General features: G+C 34.3%; 1 protein-coding gene across 2 annotated transcripts in view; it reads right to left on the bottom strand.

Moving 5' to 3' along the window:
• The window catches only part of LOC149552088 (actin-related protein 7-like), a 212,476-nt gene extending 195,920 nt beyond the window's left edge, over positions 1 to 16,556 (bottom strand). For both annotated transcript variants that reach the window (XR_016352859.1, XM_089787559.1), the window contains exon 1: positions 16,201 to 16,556. Coding sequence is in view for 1 of the 2 variants with exons in the window: in XM_089787559.1 (XP_089643685.1) it covers positions 16,201 to 16,203 (3 nt within the window). In the remaining variant the exon portion in view is untranslated. The remainder of the gene's footprint in view (positions 1 to 16,200) is intronic.
• Positions 16,557 to 18,696: the final 2,140 nt, after the last annotated feature.

Below are 18,696 nucleotides of genomic sequence, written 5' to 3'. Positions count from 1 at the left end.
AAATTCTGCCTACTGGTATTGATGTGTCTCTGACTACAGTAGGTAGGTTCCTATTTTGCTATCAAAGTGCATATACAAGTGTTTTTAAAACATCAAGCAAATTGTCTTCAGAGCAAAGAAATATTCAACATGTCAGTTTTCTCTACGTATTATGTTCTAAGTTAATATGCACCGCTGTATACACTGTGAAATTGGGGAAAATAGTTGTGGGAATGCCGTGTATGGATGCCTGTGCACATAGCTGTTAGCCCTGCATTATATAAGATTGACAAAGTTAGATATGCAAATCAACATAACTGGAAATGTTTAATCTAATAGTTACAACAACTTTGTTGAAGATGAGTTGTTTATGCACTCCACAATTTCTAAGTATGGGTCAGTAATGTGCTAGTATGTGTTGAAAGTAATTCTGGTTATAAGTTATGCTAATGCACAAGATATGTTTCCAAGAACTCCAGAAAATGTTTTAAAAATTTGCAACAGTTGTGATGTCATTAAGTATAAAAATTCTGAGAGTTGAATGACAATGATTGAAAGAGCACAACCATTTGAGGAGATGAAATTTTCCTGAGCACCATTTTAATATGTTTATCTAATCATGTCCATGCGAAAAAATGATGTTAAAATAAAACCAAAACTCAGAATAATTTACTACAACACAAAGAAGAAAATATTTCTAGCAGAGGATCTGTAGCATTTGCTAAATCCATGGAGACAAAGTGTTGAGGTAAATAGAAAGTAAAGCAGTGAAGCATGTTAAAATTGGTAGTATTCGACTCTATGTCAATATTAATATTTGATTTCTTCTACTTGGAGTAAGTAATGGGGAATATGATGGCCATTGCATGCATCTGGCTCAGCCCACTTGCATCTAAAAACTATAAAAATTAAAGATCAGATGAAAATGGTTGTCTTTTTCATTCCTTATTTGCAAATCTCAATCTTAAAAATTCATCTTATTGTAATACTGGAAGTGTTGGGTGGATATTTTGCAAATGACAATTTTGTGAAAATACAGTCACAAAATAAGTAGACCAACCACAACATGTGAGACAAAGTCTCTCCTACATTAACGGAAAGGGCCCCCCCTTCACACCGTTCCTTGGATCAACTCAAGGTAAGCAAGAAGTTGAGAGATTTGTGAGGCGCATTACCAATATTCTTTCCTCTTAACTTTCAAAAAAGAATCCACTTACCCATGGAGCGAGTAATGGGCAAGATGAAATCTCTAACTACACTTCTATCTAGTAGATGGAAACGGTGATATCGATAAGCCAACACCAACTCAAAGGCTGATTGAAAGTGTACTAGTTTGGCTCTAAGTCTTATTTTAACCTATTCTATAAAAATAACCTCTACCATTGGGGCATAAAAACTTCCACAAGTAGGGAATTCTAACTATTTTTCATGAATTTGAGACGGTAATACAAGCTACAGTCAAAGCTCCTAGTCTATGTATCACCACAATCGCTACCAATCAAAGCTTCAGCTCCGATTGCTTCTTAACTCACTATGATCTATTATTACACACACAGTAATAACATGATTCAAAGACAATAGGCACAAACTACAATCAAAGCTCCTAATTTTCTCTATCACAATTGCTTCTAGTCAAAGCTTCGAATCCAATTGCTTCTTTTATTCATTTTTCTCTCAAATTCATACTACACAATCAAAGTTATGCTTGCACAAGTGTGGCTGAGCTTTCTTGCATACAACAAAAGATGAATTTTACAATGAGGAGGCACTCTTTTATATAGGCAAAGGAGTTGAGAAAAAGGAGGAAAAAGTGAGAGCAACTCAACCAACTTTGACCCGGTCTAACTAACAAGAGAAATTATTGGATTACATGCATTACATCATTTCAAGCTAAACATCATCTCCAACTACAAACATGAAAGAAGAAGAAGAAAGTTAAAACTATTGAGTTTAAATGAATCAATCTTGTAGCTAGTCGGCAAAAGGCCTTGTACTTGATGATGGAATCCCGGATGATAACAAGATCAAGAGTTGTTATATTTTGTACCACTACATTCACCTTGATAACCATGGGGTTGCGTCTTTTGATAACCTCTATCTCTCTTTGATGGATTGTCCGTTGTCATTTGAAAACTTGATATGATCAAGCTTTTTCTCGTTCGAGTTGTCATGAATTCTCCTTTGTAGATTGGCATATTATGGATTCTCTAACACTTTAAAGACCTTCTCGACGGTGTCCGGATGTAAACTCCGAACAACTTTGCACCAACACTTTTAACTTCTTTTTTGAAGCAAAGTGCTTGGCGCATTCTCACACGAACTCAGTTTCCAAAGCTTGCATTGGGAAAATGGAGACCAAATGAATTACTGCTTCTTTGATTTAAAGCACACCTTCTTTACTGGATGTCCTCATTTTTTATAGAAATTTTGGCATATCTTGACTTGCTATAACATGAAAGTTTCAATGGGATTGAATCCATCATTGGAAGATATGGATTCTGACTCCATGAGAATATTGACAAAATGGATCTCTTAGGAACAATATATTCGGAGTATTGATTAGATACTCATGAAACATATGCAATGAATTGGATGTGATATGGAAAGTACATGTAGAGGGCTAATGGGACTTAGGAAGATGGATGGCATGTAGATGCATATGGGAAAAGAATGAGTTCTTATAAAGATGCCTTGAGGAATGAAGGCTAGGCGCATGGGAACGTGTGCAAATGATAACTTTTGAGTTTAAAAGTGTGACTTTTAGTCAAAAATGGGTTCTCAAGATGCAATTACATGTAAAGTAATTTCAATGTAATTGTGACACGTGATTGGGTTCAGAGGATTGAAATGCGTGTAAGTGGGAATAAAGAATGAGATCACATGTAAGTGCAGATGGAGGATGTGATTACATGTATCGCATGTGGAGAATGAGATGCAATGTGCCATGGCATGTAATGATGGAGGTGGAATGAAATGATGCACTTGCATGAAAAGGGTGAAGAGATGGAATGGAGGGAAAAAAGTGCTCAAATTCTTGGGAAAGAACTTGCAACTTCTTTCAAAAGAAGAAAAATGAGAAAACAAGCAAGCAAACAACGAAAACAAGCACAAAGCAAACACGTACCTTTGGTTTTAGACTCAAACATGTCAACAAGCAAATTGTTTTCATATATGCAAATTCGAATTTGGAATTGGGGAAAATCCAAAAGTGTGAAAATGAGAGCTTTCATCATATTTAAAGGCAAGATGCACTTTCATGACATACATATGAACAAGTGTGAAACATCAAGCTTAAATATGCATCAATTTAGCAAGATATGCATCAATTTAGCAAGATATGCATCATTAGTAAGCAAGATTGAAAATATCCACTTACTTGGAGATCAAAGAGCCAAAATAGCAAGTTTTATAGACTTGAAGACCAGTTCTCCCTCAAATCCAGATTTACAAACAACTATTTGACTTCCTCTAGACTTGCAAATAAGGAATAATTAATGAGCATTCAATGGTCGAGTTTGACATGAGAATGCCAAAAACATGATCGCTAAAGGCAATACCATGCATTAAAACTCAAAAAAGACCTCTATTGATCCAAACGTATGGGCTAGAAATGCCATTTTTTGTCTGGGTCATTTTTGCAAAAACGTGGCCAAAAAATGCATGTATTTGAGTCATGTTTTATTTAGGAATGCAAAAACGTCTTCCCCAAATTTTTATGCACGGGCCGAAATGCAAAAACATGACTCCAAAATGCAAAAAAGTGGATAAAAACAAAAATTTATGGGACTTTTTAGCAAAAACATGATTCATAGAAGGCAGATCTGCTAAGGAAACTGGAGGAGGACATCAATACAGAAGTAGAGAACATAACTCCTAGAGAGGAAAAGAGTCATTGGTAGAAGTTGGTGTGATGTTTTTCCCTTGTTGGGACTTAAGTGCCTCACTCAATTTTGAGAGTTTCCTACGGTCTAGATTTTGAAGGAGTGCATGATGTTTTCATTAGTTCAAGATATGATCCAAGTGAGGAAGCCTTGTTGCTCTGGGCATTGTATCCACGCGTGAAGAAGCCTAAGATTATAAATGTTGATGAAGCATTTGGCCATATGATGAAGCTAAAGGTAGGTGAGGATGACCCAATAATTTTTGCAAATAAGGAGGTCAACTTTTTCATGTTAAACAAGGGTCGAACATCAAATTTAATGAAGGAGAAGGAACAATACATGTCTTTGTATGAGGAAGGTTTTAGAAGAATTGGACAACACATTCTAACTTTATCTTCAGGTGATGATAAACAATGGAAAAGAAAGTATGATGAATTGCAGAAGGAAAACCAGAATTTGATGAAGCACTTAGGGTCCGTTTGGTTCGTGGAATTTTAAAAACCCGGATTTCTACAAACCTTGGTTTAGCCAAATCAAGGTTTTGTATATCTTCATTCTGATTTTTGGGATTTTACTGAAATTGTTTGTTTCACTCGGAAGATGCATGTGAAGACACATTTTTATGCGTAAGCTTGGAGTTGAGGGAAAATTTCAAAAAGTAGTCCAATCTATTGTTTTTACACTCCTTAAGAAACAAAACCAAGTTTTGATTTTCAATTCCTACTTTTAGTAGGAAGTTGGAAAACCTAGTTTTGAGGCAAAATTGGAAGTCCCATATGCTAATTCCATTTTGCAAATTTTGAAACAAATGCACAAATTTTCAAATCCGGGTTTTGAAAAGGCCAATTTCGGTCATCTTCCATGAACCAAACGGACCCTTCGAGTGTTGGGGTTGAAACTACTTCTCACAAGTTAACCAAAAGGTTTGAGTACACATGGTTTTTTTGACAATTTCTGGGAATCTTGTAGGAAAAATGCTAAGATGTTGATTGCGAGTAACACGATTAAGAACAGGTTGGATATGTCACTATATGATAAAATTTTACAATAGGCTGATGCTCAAGAGAATGGAGCCGTTGAGAAAATCATTAACAAACATGAGAAGTTCTTGAGGGATTTAAAGTCAGAAATTGATGAATTTGCAACTACAGAAGAAGAAGGTGTGCCACGCCTAACGAATAATAGGGGAAAATTAAAGGACAAAGACCAATGGTTGAACGAGTGCCAAGGGATCCTTGCCAAGACTTTGGATACTACGCATACTAATGGGATAGGACTGGAAGGTGCTACAGCATACATGGAACACCCAATCAAAGTGGAAATCGTTATTAAGGATACTATGCATAATGCACACCTTCCAATCCAAGAGTTATTTAGAGCATGTTCAGAAATGCGGCATCCTTCTTGGAGATTGATTCAATTATGTCTTGAATTTTATAATGTAATGTTCTGAAATTGTTGTTAGGAATCAGTTATATATAATTAGAGTAATTATCATTAGTTAAGAATAGCCGTGTTGTGAAAGGGAACGTCCTTTCATTTTGTAACTTGATCCTTGTCTATACTTATAAGATCATTTTGTCCATATACAAGATACATAATATACAATACAAAAGTCATATATTCTTTTTTTTTTGAAATAATGTTACCAAATATGCTTCTTTACATTCAATAATGTGCAATCAAATCTATGAGTTGATAGGTTCTAGTGTTCTACGTGGACTCGCACACCCCCCCCACCTCAAAGTAACCATCCTCAAGACATCCCAGCACTAGATACTTGCGAACCCAAGTACCCCCCGCCTCTACCATTCTACAACCACATTGCTGCCAGGATGGATACATGAATTTCTATTTGATTTTTTATTTTTGAATGTTATTATTGGGTAAGTACTATGTTACTATATTAAATGTTCAATGGTTCTAGTTAGTGTTGTGAATTTGCTATGTTCAAGTATTTCAATTTGGTATTTCATACTGAAATATCATTTCATAACTAGCATCTCAAGTTCTACATGTATAGTATACAACACAACCCAACCCCCTGATGTCGTCCCAAAATTGAGGCCCTTTGTCCCCAAACTGATCCCGACGTACCCCGATACCGGTGTTACATTGATAAGTTTTTTTTAGTATTTGTTCTCTGAAACAAATGCCAATAGTGCATTCTTATGTGGAGTTGATCTTTGTAATTTGCAATTTGAATATCAGACTAAAAGAGTGTTTGGCACATTTTGGTTTGTCTTATTGAGCTTTGAAACAAAGTTACAATCAATAAACTGATTGTAAGATATTCAAACCTTCAAAGCATATAGAAACCATTTGGTTGATGATGTAATATTGTCTCACAAAAGTTATACATAATATCTCTCACACATACTTGCAATTTTGACATATATAAGGCACTAGTCTATTGAAGATTGATTGTGATCAAGTTTAAAGCAATTTGGTTAACTATTTTAACAAGGATATTAGCTTATTTCTTACATTCATTCAAAACACAATTCATACAAGTAATAAATAAATTCAATTCACAAGCATATATATAATCTAATTTAGAATTCAAGAAAGTAATCTGCCATCTTGAAGGAGGTAAATAATAAGTTTTTACACAAATATTGTCTGCAATAAAAAGCCTTGGAAATCAAGTTAAGGTATAGTCTCACCCGCCTGCATAGCCTAAAGTGCAGGGGAGGAGGATCATAATCGATCCCTCTTGTTAGCTGGCCAAGTCAAGTTGGAAATCCATTATTGAGTAGGCAAGCTCATAGGAATTCCAATTTAAGTGTCTGTTCAATTCTTTAAATTTTTTATTTATTTTTTCGATATTAAAGTATTCGAGCGGGCTTTTGATAATTGTATAACTTTAGGAAGACCTTGAATTATATCATCGGATTTTAATCTATTGTGTGACATGGTGATTAATGTATCTCCTTCGTAAAAAATTTTCCCATAATAACTATTATGAGTTGCTCCTCGAGTACCCAAATAGGGTACAAGGAGTAAGGCAAGAATTCAAGTGGACAGCAGCAACAGAGAGGAGTTTTTAGTTGAGGAAGAATAAAATTACAAAGCAACCAGTGTTAGCATGCCAAACACTGGAAAAGTGTTCCAAGTTGACCAAGATGTGAATAGAATAGCAATACGAGTTTTGAATCAAGAGGACAGACCAAGAGCATATTTCAGCAAAGGTCAAATGAAGCAAAAAGGAAATATTTTGTATATGATCAGGAATTTAGGTACTCAAGAAGTGGAGACATTATTTGTTACCAAAAGAGTTTATGTTGTATACAAATAGTCATTTGAAGAAGTGGAGACATGATTTGTTACCAAAAGAGTTTTTGTTGTACACAAATAGTCATGCATTGCAAGTCAATCAACAGCCAAGGTAACTTAAATGAAAGCATATGAAGCGGATTCAATTTCTTCAAAATTATTTTTTTAAACATAGAAGTGATGAATCCAATAGTGTTGTTGGTGCACTAAGTAGGAGTTTTTAATTAAATGATCTTAAAGTAAATGTTGTTGGATTCGAGTCCTTGAGTGTGTTGTACGAACAAGATCTAGATTTTAGAGAAGCATGGACAACTTGTAAGAATCCAATTGAAGTGGGTCAAAGTCCACGGCTAGAAGTTGTGCATGCCTTAAGGTTCCATGGGGGACAATTTGATAAGAAAGAAGCATAGTGGTGGATTAGGTGGACATTTTGGCATTGATAAAACAATTTCTCTACAAAGTGAGAGTTATTATTGGTGACGAATGAGCAATGATGTGAAGATGACTCAAGGATGTAGAATATGTCTGTTGTGTGGATATTTTGCAACCAACTCTTTATGCAAATTCAGTCGCACTATAGGTAGACCAGCCATAGCGTGTGAGACAGAGTCTCTCCTACCTTTAAGGGAAGGCTCCCCCTTCTCACCGTTCCTTGGCTTAACTCAAGGTAAGCAAAAAGCAAAGAGATGTGTTATATTGTGTTACTAATATTTTTTCCTCTTTCTTTCAGGAAAGAATCCACTTACTTGCAGAGCGGGTAATGGGCAAGTTGGATTTCTTACACTACCCTTCTCTCTAAAAATTGGAAACAGTGATACCAATACCTAACACCAACTCACAAGCTGATTGAGGGTGTACTGGCTTAGATCTATGTCTAGTCAAATCTATTTTATAAGAAAAATCTCTAGCATTGGGGCACACAAACTTCTAGAAGTAGAGAATCTCTAACCATTTGCAAGAATTTGAGATAGTAATATAAGCTGCAGTCATAGCTTCTAATCTATATATTACCACAATCGCTCCCAGTCACATCTTCGGCTCCAATTGTTTCTTATATTCACTATACTCTATCAAACATACAATAATAACATGAACGAGATATAATAGGAACAAATCACAGTCACCTTCCAATTTGTTCTATCACAATTGTTTCTGATCACAACTTTGAATCCAAATGTTTCTTTCTATTCACTTTTCTTTCAAATTTATGCTACACAATCATAGTTACGCTTGCACAAGTTTGGCAGAGCTCTCTTGCATATAATAAAAGATGATTTCTACAATGAGAGGGGCACTCCTTTATATAAGAAAAAGGAGAGAGAAAAGTGGAGAAAACGGTGGGATGAACTCAACCATCTTGACTAATTCAAAAAAGGAAAGAATATTGGATTACATGACCAAAGGTTTGTGTAATCGGATTACATGCAATCGGATTACACGTAATCTATCTTTTGCAACTACAAAATTGAAAATGCTTTTGAATAAAATGTTGATTCTAAATGAATCAATCTTGAAGATTATCATCAAAGGCCTTGTACTCGGTGATGCAATCAAGATCGCGAGTTCTAGTACACCGCATCGCTACATTCTCTTTGGTGAACCACCAATTGTCATTAGAAAACTTGACGTAATCAAGCTTTTCTTCATTCCATAATGGTGAATTCTTTTTTGTCAAATTCACACATTCTGAAGCTTCTGACACTTTGAAAACCTTCTCAATGATGTCTAGATGTAAATTCAAAACAACTTTCCCATTAGCGTCTTCAATTGATCTCTCTCTCTCTCTCTCTCTCTCTCTCTCTCTCTCTCTCTCTCTCTCTCTCTCTAAAAGTGCTTTGGCACATTCTCACACAAACTTGAGTTCTAGGGCTGCCATTGGGAAAGTGGAGACCAAATGAATATTGCTTCTTTTGACTCGAAGCATTTCTTCTTAACAAGATGTCTCGATTCCTTGAAGAAATTCTGACATATCTTGACTTGAAGAGTTCGCTACAACATGAAAATTCTAAATAATGAAAACATCATCCAATGAGATTGGATCCATGAAACCTTCAAGATTCGAACAATAATGGCAGATCCATGGAGGGATAAGTGTTCTAAGTATGTATTAGATACTTATTGAATGCTTTTGAAGGCTGGAAATGAATGAAACAGCTTGTATTTTAGGCAAAAATGACCAAAATCGGGGTTTGGATGGTGGATTACATTTAAGAAAATTGGAGTTTTTGCTTTGAATGGCTTAGAATGCAAGTGAGAAGCATATGGAGGTGTATAGGATGAGAGTTTTTATGTTAAAAAAATATGAGTTTTGACCAAAATCAGGTTTAGGAGATGCAATTATCTGTGGTAAAAACTCATCATTTTACTTGATGAAAATATGTAATTAGGTTTTGGGATTGAGATAACATGTTTAAGAATATGGAGTTCGGATGCATTTTGGATAATGGATGGAAATGGAAAGTGAAAGCATGGAAATGTACTTGCATTCTTGAGGGAAGATCTCTAACTTTTCTTCATAAACAAACCAAAAAAAAGCAGCAAAATATATACAAAAACTAAAAGGAAAAAGAAAATTGTACCTCTTTCTTTGACTCAAACTTTGATAAACTTCAAAATTTCACTTTGCATGCACTTTTGTTTTTGAAACAAAAGAGCTTTTGCATTTGCAAGAAAATGAAGGTTTCACACTTATCCAATAATTTGATGCAAAAAACTAGAGCTGCATTTGAACAAATAGATGATAATGAGCCAAAGAATGCAACAAATCAGCAAAAAATACAAGCAAAGTCAAATCCTCACACTTACTTGGAGAGCAACGAGAAAGATTTGGAAGAAAAAGTTGGGATGAACTTGTTTTCTCCAAAATGGGGTTCTCCAAATGTAATTGCATGTAATGATCAAAACCTTTGAAAGATTCAAACCTTTGCTTCAAATTGGGTTTAGAAGATGCAAATACATGTGGTAAACCTTGCAAATCTTGTTGCAAATACAATCCTAAGTGCAAATTGCACTTATTGAAGGATTTCAATGTTTAAAAATGTCTCCCTTTGGTAAATCATGGTCTACAACTTGTATTGCATGTGAAAGTATTTGAAGTAAATGCTTCAAGAGTTCCTTTCCTTCCAAGTTGTTGGGTAGAAATGTGGTCTAAATGCCCTTTAAGATGGTCCTTTTCGGGTTTACAAATGCTCTTTATGTGTATATTTTACTTTGGAATACCAACAATCAGGTTTAGAAAGCTCAAATACGTGTAAAATGGGCAAGACAAATGCATAAAACTCATGTTGCAACCAAAATTGAGTTCTCCAAGAGCAAATTTATGTGAATTTTTTTATGCAAACACAATCCTTCAAGGTAAATCGGGTTTGTGAGAGGCTTTTCCATGTCACATTTTCACCTTGTAAGCCAAACACAGGTTTAGAGAAGGCTTTTGCATGTTTAAAATATGCATTGGCAATGCACAAGTCCAAGCAGGTTTAGAGAAGGCTTTTGCATGTTTAAAATATGCATTGGCAATGCACAAGTCCAAGCATTTTTCTTCAAGGAGAAAAATCGCGACTTCCAAGCCCTTTTACATGTCATGTTTTTGCACATAGAGAAAAGATGGGTTCTTGCAGCCCAAATGCATGTGTAAAATGTCAATGCAAATGCATGTTTTTGAATTAGAAGCCACAATTGGATTCTCTAGATGCATTTACATGTGACATTTTTTGGATGCAAAAGCAAAATCAGGTTTAGAAACTTCAAATGCAAGTTAAAATGTGCAAGGCAAAGACATGAAACTCGTCTATAGGCCAAAATCAGGTTTAGAAGAGCTCATTGCATGCCGTATTTTCATGCCTTGCATTTACATGTCATGCATTTGCATGTATTTTGACCAAAACTCACCTCTTTGGAAAATCGGGTTCTCTAGGAGTGATTGCATGTTTAGAATATGCAAAGCATTTGGATGTCAAAGCCAAAATTGGGTTCTTTAGATGTATTTACATGTATTTTTCTTCAAAATGAACATGTAATGGAGTTGCATCACTTTAGTTGTCTAATTAGCACATGTCTATTTGAAAATATCACTTAAAGGGGTCAAATACATATTTACACTATATAATTTATATATTATGTGTAAATATGTTCAAAAAGTGACATTTCACTTAAATGTTTTAAAATAAAACATTAAAGTAAATCCCACATCAAATTACACTATAAAAGTGCATAAAGTCACTTAAGTGATAAATTAAAAAGCAACTCAACATCAAATTATAGCATAAAGTGCAATATAATGAATTTAATCACTTAAGTGATAAAGTAACTTTAAAATATAAAGTGATAAAGTAACTTTAAAATGTAACAAAGTCATTTAAGTTATATTTTTCAAAAAGTGCAATTCAACATTAGAATATAAGACCAATATTTTAAATATGCAATTGAGCTTGGAGAACCCACTTTTTAGGCATTTAAAACTTGATATCTTTTGACTGATAACTCCAATTGATCCCAAAGAGATATCGGATCAAAGTGAAAACCAAAAGCAAGAGATTGAAGGAAACAAAAAGACAAACACTCAAAAATGCAAAAAGGGACTTTGAAGGTATCAAAAATCAAGTATAGCCTAACAAACTGGAAAAATGAAAAAGACTTGATGAGAACCTTCATTAAAACCTTTCATTATATGAATTGGTGATGATTGTTTGATCAATTTTCGCCAATAAAAAAATGAATTACCTTAGAGAATGTGAAACTTAATTGAAAAAGTTTTGTATTGTTTCTCCATTTTGTGATGACAAAATGGAGAACAACGGTTGGCTCTTTCTAGGGAATGTTACTCATTTGTTCTTGAAAACAATAACATAGAATCGAGTTCTCTAAGGGTCTGTTTGGCTTATGGAATTGTAGAAATCAAGATTTCTACAAATCTTGACTTAGTCAAATCAAGGTTTTGCAAATCTTCATTCCCATTTGTGGGATTTTACTTGAACCGTTTGTTTCACTCGAAAGATGAGTGAGAAAATAAATTTTTATGTGTAAGCTTCGAATTGGAAGAAGACTCAAAAAAATAGTCCAATCTATTCTTTTTAAACTCCTCAAAAATCATAACTAGGTTTTGATTTTCGATTCCTAGTTGCTAGTGGGAAGTCTGATAACTTGGCTTTGAGACAATAATTAGAAGTTTGGTACTCTAATTCCATTTTGCCAATTTTGAAACAAATACAATTTTTTCCAAATCCGGATTATGAGAAAGTCAATTCCCATCATCTTCCATGAACTAAACGGACCCTAAGTGCCTTCATCCATTCCATTGGGCTATAGAGTCAAGCGACCAAAAAAAAGAATCTAACACGACTAAAGCAAAGCAAACCTAATTAAAATAAAACAAAAATGTGCAAGGGAACTTATTAAAAATAAAAATAAACCTAGCTAATTAAAACTAGCCAATAATGCAAATTTTTCAATGAAACCATTTACTAGCTTCACAAAACAGCTACATTTTTTAGCAGCTTGCAATACCTTGCATGTTTATAGGCAACTTCATATAGATGGAATACAAACAACTGGAGCAATGATGTCAAGGCTTGATGTAACACCTCTTGAAAGAGATGAAAAAATTCACCTTTTTGAGATGAATCATGCGTATTGCTGCTCTAAGATAGGGAAACTGGTCCTCTGGAACTGAATATGCTTCTTTTTCTTCTTCTTCAATAGTATTTTCATGTTCAGGTACATGTGGAATGTCCAGCCTTTCATTAGCCTCCAACCTAGCAATATGTCAGACTGGACATCCCCTTGATCAAACAAATTATAGATTATTCTTGACAACTGCAACTTCCTTGACTGGTTCATCATTCACTACCACCTCAGGATGAATGAGATAACCTTTCTCATGTGATTTCAATGATGACATGACTGTATTGCCTTCTTCAACATACTGCTCATAAACTTCTAACTTGGAAAAATCTGTATTGTTTATGAGAAATTCTTTTTCAAGCTGCGGGGTAGAACATTTATGCAAAGTGCACTAAAGTTCATGACCTTGAGACACAAATACATCATTTTCAACTTAATTAAAACTTACTTGCATGTTCACTTTTATGACATGATTATTGGAAGAAATAAATTCCTTCCTCATCTTTTCATCTTTGGCCTTTTGAGGCTGTGTGCACCAGATATGAGAATCACCAACTATGTCTTCTTCCTTTTCCTGGAAGAGAATAGAAAGATTACTAGCTTTGAATACAGGATGCTTTACTATTGTCTTTGTTAATGGTTCCTTAATTACAAGTTTCTTTGATGATGAAACTAACTTTTGTTGATTCCCAACAATAGAACTACGAGGAATAGTTGAAAGAGGCCTCCTTTTCCTTGAGCTATTTTCTTTTTGAGGGAAGTAACTCATTTGCTAACCTCAGCATTACAGGATCTGCCCTTGCAATACAAGAAAATGAAGCAAAGGCAGATCTAGTAAGGAATAGTGATACAGCTGAGGATTTTGCAGAATATATCAAGGTTTTACACAAAGAAGTGAAGGCAAAATTGGAGAAGTGTAAAACCAAGTACAAAAACTATGCTGACATGTACAGAAGAGAGCGGGAATTTTAGATTGGTTAGTTGGTGTGGGTTCATTTGAGGAAAAAATGTTTCCACGAAGAACATATAATAATTTAAAATGGAAGAAGATAAGTCCGTGTAGGAACTTAAGGAAGCTTTCAGCTAATGCCTACATAGCTAACCTTCCAGAGGATATTGATATCTCAGCTATATTCAATGTTAGCTGTTTGTATAAATATTATGAGGGAGAGGCTAATACAGCAACCCTTCTACTAATAGAGACAAATTATAAACCAGCATGAATTGATCAATTGCCTGAAAAAAAAGCTGAAAGATGGATGTCATTGTTGATTCAAGATTTGCAAAGAAAACAATTTGGTTTGATGGAAGGATAAACTCGTTGAGGAGGCATCAGGGTTGAAGGCAAATGAGCTGGCTAAGTATGGAATTCCAATTCCGAATTGGCTCAAACAGTCATAAGTTTATCTTTATGAATCATCTCTCTACTCAGGGTGTCTAATGCAGGAGCATTCAAGTGTACATGCAATCCTTATCAAAAAATAAATAAATATTTCTAGAGTTAACTACAGTTTTAGTTTCAGTTTTTATTTTGATTGGATTCAATCATCGGGAATAGTCAAGAGCGATCCTGAGCAATCAGGAGATTGTTAGGAGCTGCCGGAAGTCATTTGAAGTAGTCAAGAGTGATCTGAATGCAATCAAGAGGGTGTCTAGAGCTAGGTTTTTTGAAGCCGTCCAAAGTTGTTGAGGGAAGTTAGGAGTGATCTGGAGCAATCAAGAGGTTGTCCGAAGCTTTTGAGAGGTAGTCCAAAGCAGCTGGCATTAAAATAAAATAAAAATAGAAAACTTGAATTATTTGCTGCTGTTGAATATCCTTCCAGCTCTTCAATTCAAATTTGGAATAGTTATTCATCTTTCTTCTCATGTGTATATGTTTTTAAATTCAACTGGAAGTTAGTTCTTTTGGAGGCAAAGCGTTTCTTCATTTTCATAGATTGTAATTCAAATTTCCAAATTTTACTCAATTGAACTAGTTGTTATAATCTAGTTGAGTTGTTGTGCATGATTTCTTGCTGCGTGTTTGGGCATATCCTTGCTGCGTGTTTGGGAATATCCCCAAGCATAACTGCTCTAAGCTTGGTGTTGCAAGCATTTTTACTTTGTGGTGTAAGTGGCATTATCTATATGTATTTATCTATATTCCATTATGGCTCTTTATCCTTGTATGATTGAATTAACGGGTACCAAATACTTCCCAAGAAAATTCTATATGGAGGATCTACTTTAGCAATGGAATTATTTGGGGGTTTATTTTCAACACTTAATGTGTACATTTAATTAAATACAACAAGAGAAAGTTGCTTAACAAGCTTCACAAAGCACTTTGTTTCTTGTATTGCCCATTTCTAGCTACAACCAACAACTCCACTTTGAAGATATTGATTGACCCATTACAAAATGTGTTGAATTTGAAGGAAGCTTTGATCTAACTACACCTAAATGTTCTTATTGTGGCAAAACTTGTCAACCTCAGTCACAATGATCACAACAAATACATAATGAGGAAGCACAAACTCAGTATGATATCACGTGTCAATCATATTTATCTTCTCTAGTAGCTCTACCAACTAAAATGTCTTTTAAAGATGTTCAAGACAGTAATTTTCATCCTACCATTCCTACCTTGGATGCACAGGTCACTTAAGTGATTCTTCTATCATGGCACTCCACTTTTAGCAGGGACATCTTTTCACACAGATTGTTATCCTCTCTCGCACAATATTCATTATCTCTTTGTATGTGATGAGAGTTCTATTGATGCTATTGAACTATCACTCAATGCCCTTCCTTTTCTCTCTTCTGTAAGCTTAAGTAACAACTTGATTTGGAGCTTTTGGTTTTTGAACTCATCTTGTTAAAGTAGGACATCCTAGCATGGTTTTTCTCACAGATCATAGTGGAGTGGCATATCTAGAGTTTGTTGTTGACGTGCAGAACCCATTGAATTTATCGAGCCAACTAAGTAGTTATGGCTCATATGATAGAGAGTCACCCTCGATCTTTTCATTAAGTACACGGATATAAGACATGAAACAATATTATGCATATTTTTAGTACCTCCTCCATATAATATTTTTTAGAACACAGCTATTCTACATAGTTCCCATATATTTTGACATGTGGATATTAAATTGATACTTCTTTTCTTTGCAGAGGACAAGTTTGATTGTCTTTAAACTTTGTTCAGTGTAAAAGAAGTTGTCATAAGGGAATACAGCACGAAACTCCTTCTTCCATCCCCTCTTAGCCACATCAATATGGCAGGGACATTTGTGTAATTGATTATTTTTACTACTTCGGTATTTATGTATTGTCTTTGCGCGCATTATCAGTTGAATCAAGTCAAGAGAATTTAAGATTACCAGAATTTGCAGTTGAATAAAATGTGGAATACACTTAGTTGTGACAGAGTAGAAAAAAACTATGGTGATAACATACATACCATGGATGGTTCCTGGTCAGGAAGAGCTAGGCCTGCCTTGAGAAGTTTCGAACCCGCATCAATTAGCCTCCATTGATATGAGTATTATTATGCTTGAAATCGATGCGTTCACTAGTTTCTTGCTCGGCCTTCACAGCGAAGAGATAGTGTGGCGTCCCAATCAAACAGCTCTTGAACTGAAGAGTATATCCCCTAAAATTTGAATTACGGATCATTACATTCTTCTTTCTCGTCAACTCGCAACAAACAAGGGTAACTCAAAATGCTTTCAGACACATCTCTAGCAATTTCAACCGGTGATATGTTACGTTCTCTCGTGGGGGATACGGAAGGGACGGGAAAGGTAAAAGTAGAAATGGAATTAGCATCAAAGTTTTTTGAACTTTATATCGTAATAATAATATTGTGTATATAATTTTAAAGAAGGGTAAAAATGATTGGAGTGGAAAATAGGGAGCGGTTAATAATTAGAATCAATTTGAATAGATATATGGATCAATCTTTTATATCTTTAGGTTAAAACTAGTCTATGGGAAAATTAATATTCTTATTTTGATCTTGTGCATTTCAATCATTTTCTTATTCATGGAGATGAGAAGCATCTTACAAAAGCGTTTAAATTTTATATTACAATAATATTGTGTATATAATTTTAGGAGGAGGGTAAAAATGATTGGAGCGAAAAAATAGGAAGTGGCAAATAATTATAGTCAAGTGGAGTAGATGGATAAATCGCTCTTTTATGTTGAGTAGTTTATGGGACAAGTAGTATGGTTGTTTTGACCTTTTGCATATCAAGCATTTTGCTATTGGAAGGGATGAGAAGCATCCTTATCTTCTCAATGTTGTTATCATTAGAAATGTGTACCAAGAAACAATTATTGTTAGCTTGGCATGCTTATCTTTGATGTTCCTGAAGGTATCATACTCCATATTTAAGTTAGTTCTATTTCCCTTTTTTTTTTGCCCTGGAATTGTAAAATATAAACACCCTTTCTTCTCATGCTTCTTTAGCTCTTTTCTACATCTCCATTTTACATTGGAATTGATAAGAGTCAATTCATAATCAAATAATTAGAACTTTGTGAACCATTTTATTTGTTATGAACCCCTTTTTTCTCCCTAGCACTTTACCCCATATATGCTTGTGAAACATATCAAAAACAAAATATTTTATCTTTATTGTTATTTATAACACAAGCATTCAAGTTAATATTTTATTTACTCATCCATTTGTTGTTTTGTTTCATGCATAAACTTATGTTTTCTGTCTTGGTGTCATTGAAAACTACCTCATGCCACCTACTAGCTTATGTTTGTTCAATTATTTTAACTTAGAAGACACATCATTGCAACTACTTCAATAAAAGAAACCCCTATTTTACTTAGCACAATCTCATACCAATTCCCTTTATTAGTCTCACTAATGTCGTGTATAAATGACATTTGTTGTGCATTTGTGTTTCACTATTGGTGTGGCCAACTACTTTTGGTTTGGATGCAGATGGTGGAACTAAAATTTAAACTTTCTTGTAATCAAGTGCTTTGCAACTATCTCATTGTTTTTCCAGTTAGAATATGATATATTACATATTGGAAGAATATTTTGTAATATTTACTCTCACTATATTTGTATTACATTCATAAGAGGTGATAGCTTCTACTAGCAATGGTAAAGGTGACTTGTAGACATAACTATTTAATATTGTTTTCTCATATGTGGATTTGTGGAATGGGATGACCAATGATAAGTGAAATTGAAAAATGAATGGCTATTGGGTTTTTCCTTTGGAAAGAAGCAATAAGTGTCTATTGGTATTCTATATGGCATTTAATGTAATATTTATCTTCCAATTTTAGGCACCCAAGGTGGACAGAAAGTTTTGGAGCCAAAAGTGTTGCTCTTTTGCAATTTGAGAAGACAATTCAAGAGGTTGAGATATTTAGAAAGAAGAGTCATTTTTGGTAAAATTGTTTGGTGCTTTAGATTTATTTTTAAATTCTTACATCACCTCTTTAATGTAGAATTGATTGAATGTGGTGTTACTATGCAGGAATAATAATAGTGTAAGGCCTAAAGATGTTGTTCACAAGTACACATTTGCTACCATATTGGAAGCAAAGAGGACATGAAAGTGGATATATTGTAATCTCATCCATTTGAAGATTATGCATACTCGAGATCTCTTCTTGGTGAATTTTTTTCTTGAAAAGTTTCCTCAACTCAAATATTGTATTATGTGATGCTCTTATGTTGTTGATCCATACTCCTTTATTTCTATCTTATGTGATGTTATGCAACATTAGTTCCTATTGTAGGTAGGATATTATTGCATTCATGAAAAGAAACCTTCCAATTTAATTGTCCAACCACAATGTTGAATTTTTAAAAAACTTATTATTCAATATAATTTTAATATATAGTGCAACTTTCTTATTTTAACTGAAAATATTTATCTCTAATTCTATTGGTGGAAGTGTGCTACAGTTATGACT

The sequence above is a fragment of the Cupressus sempervirens genome, chromosome 6 (assembly GCF_028749045.1).
Source record: "Cupressus sempervirens isolate cs-2001-9-10 chromosome 6, ASM2874904v1, whole genome shotgun sequence".
In the NCBI taxonomy this organism is placed as follows: domain Eukaryota; kingdom Viridiplantae; phylum Streptophyta; class Pinopsida; order Cupressales; family Cupressaceae; genus Cupressus; species Cupressus sempervirens.
The sequence above is the reverse complement of the archived record's forward strand: the minus strand, read 5'-3'. Positions and strand labels throughout refer to the sequence as shown.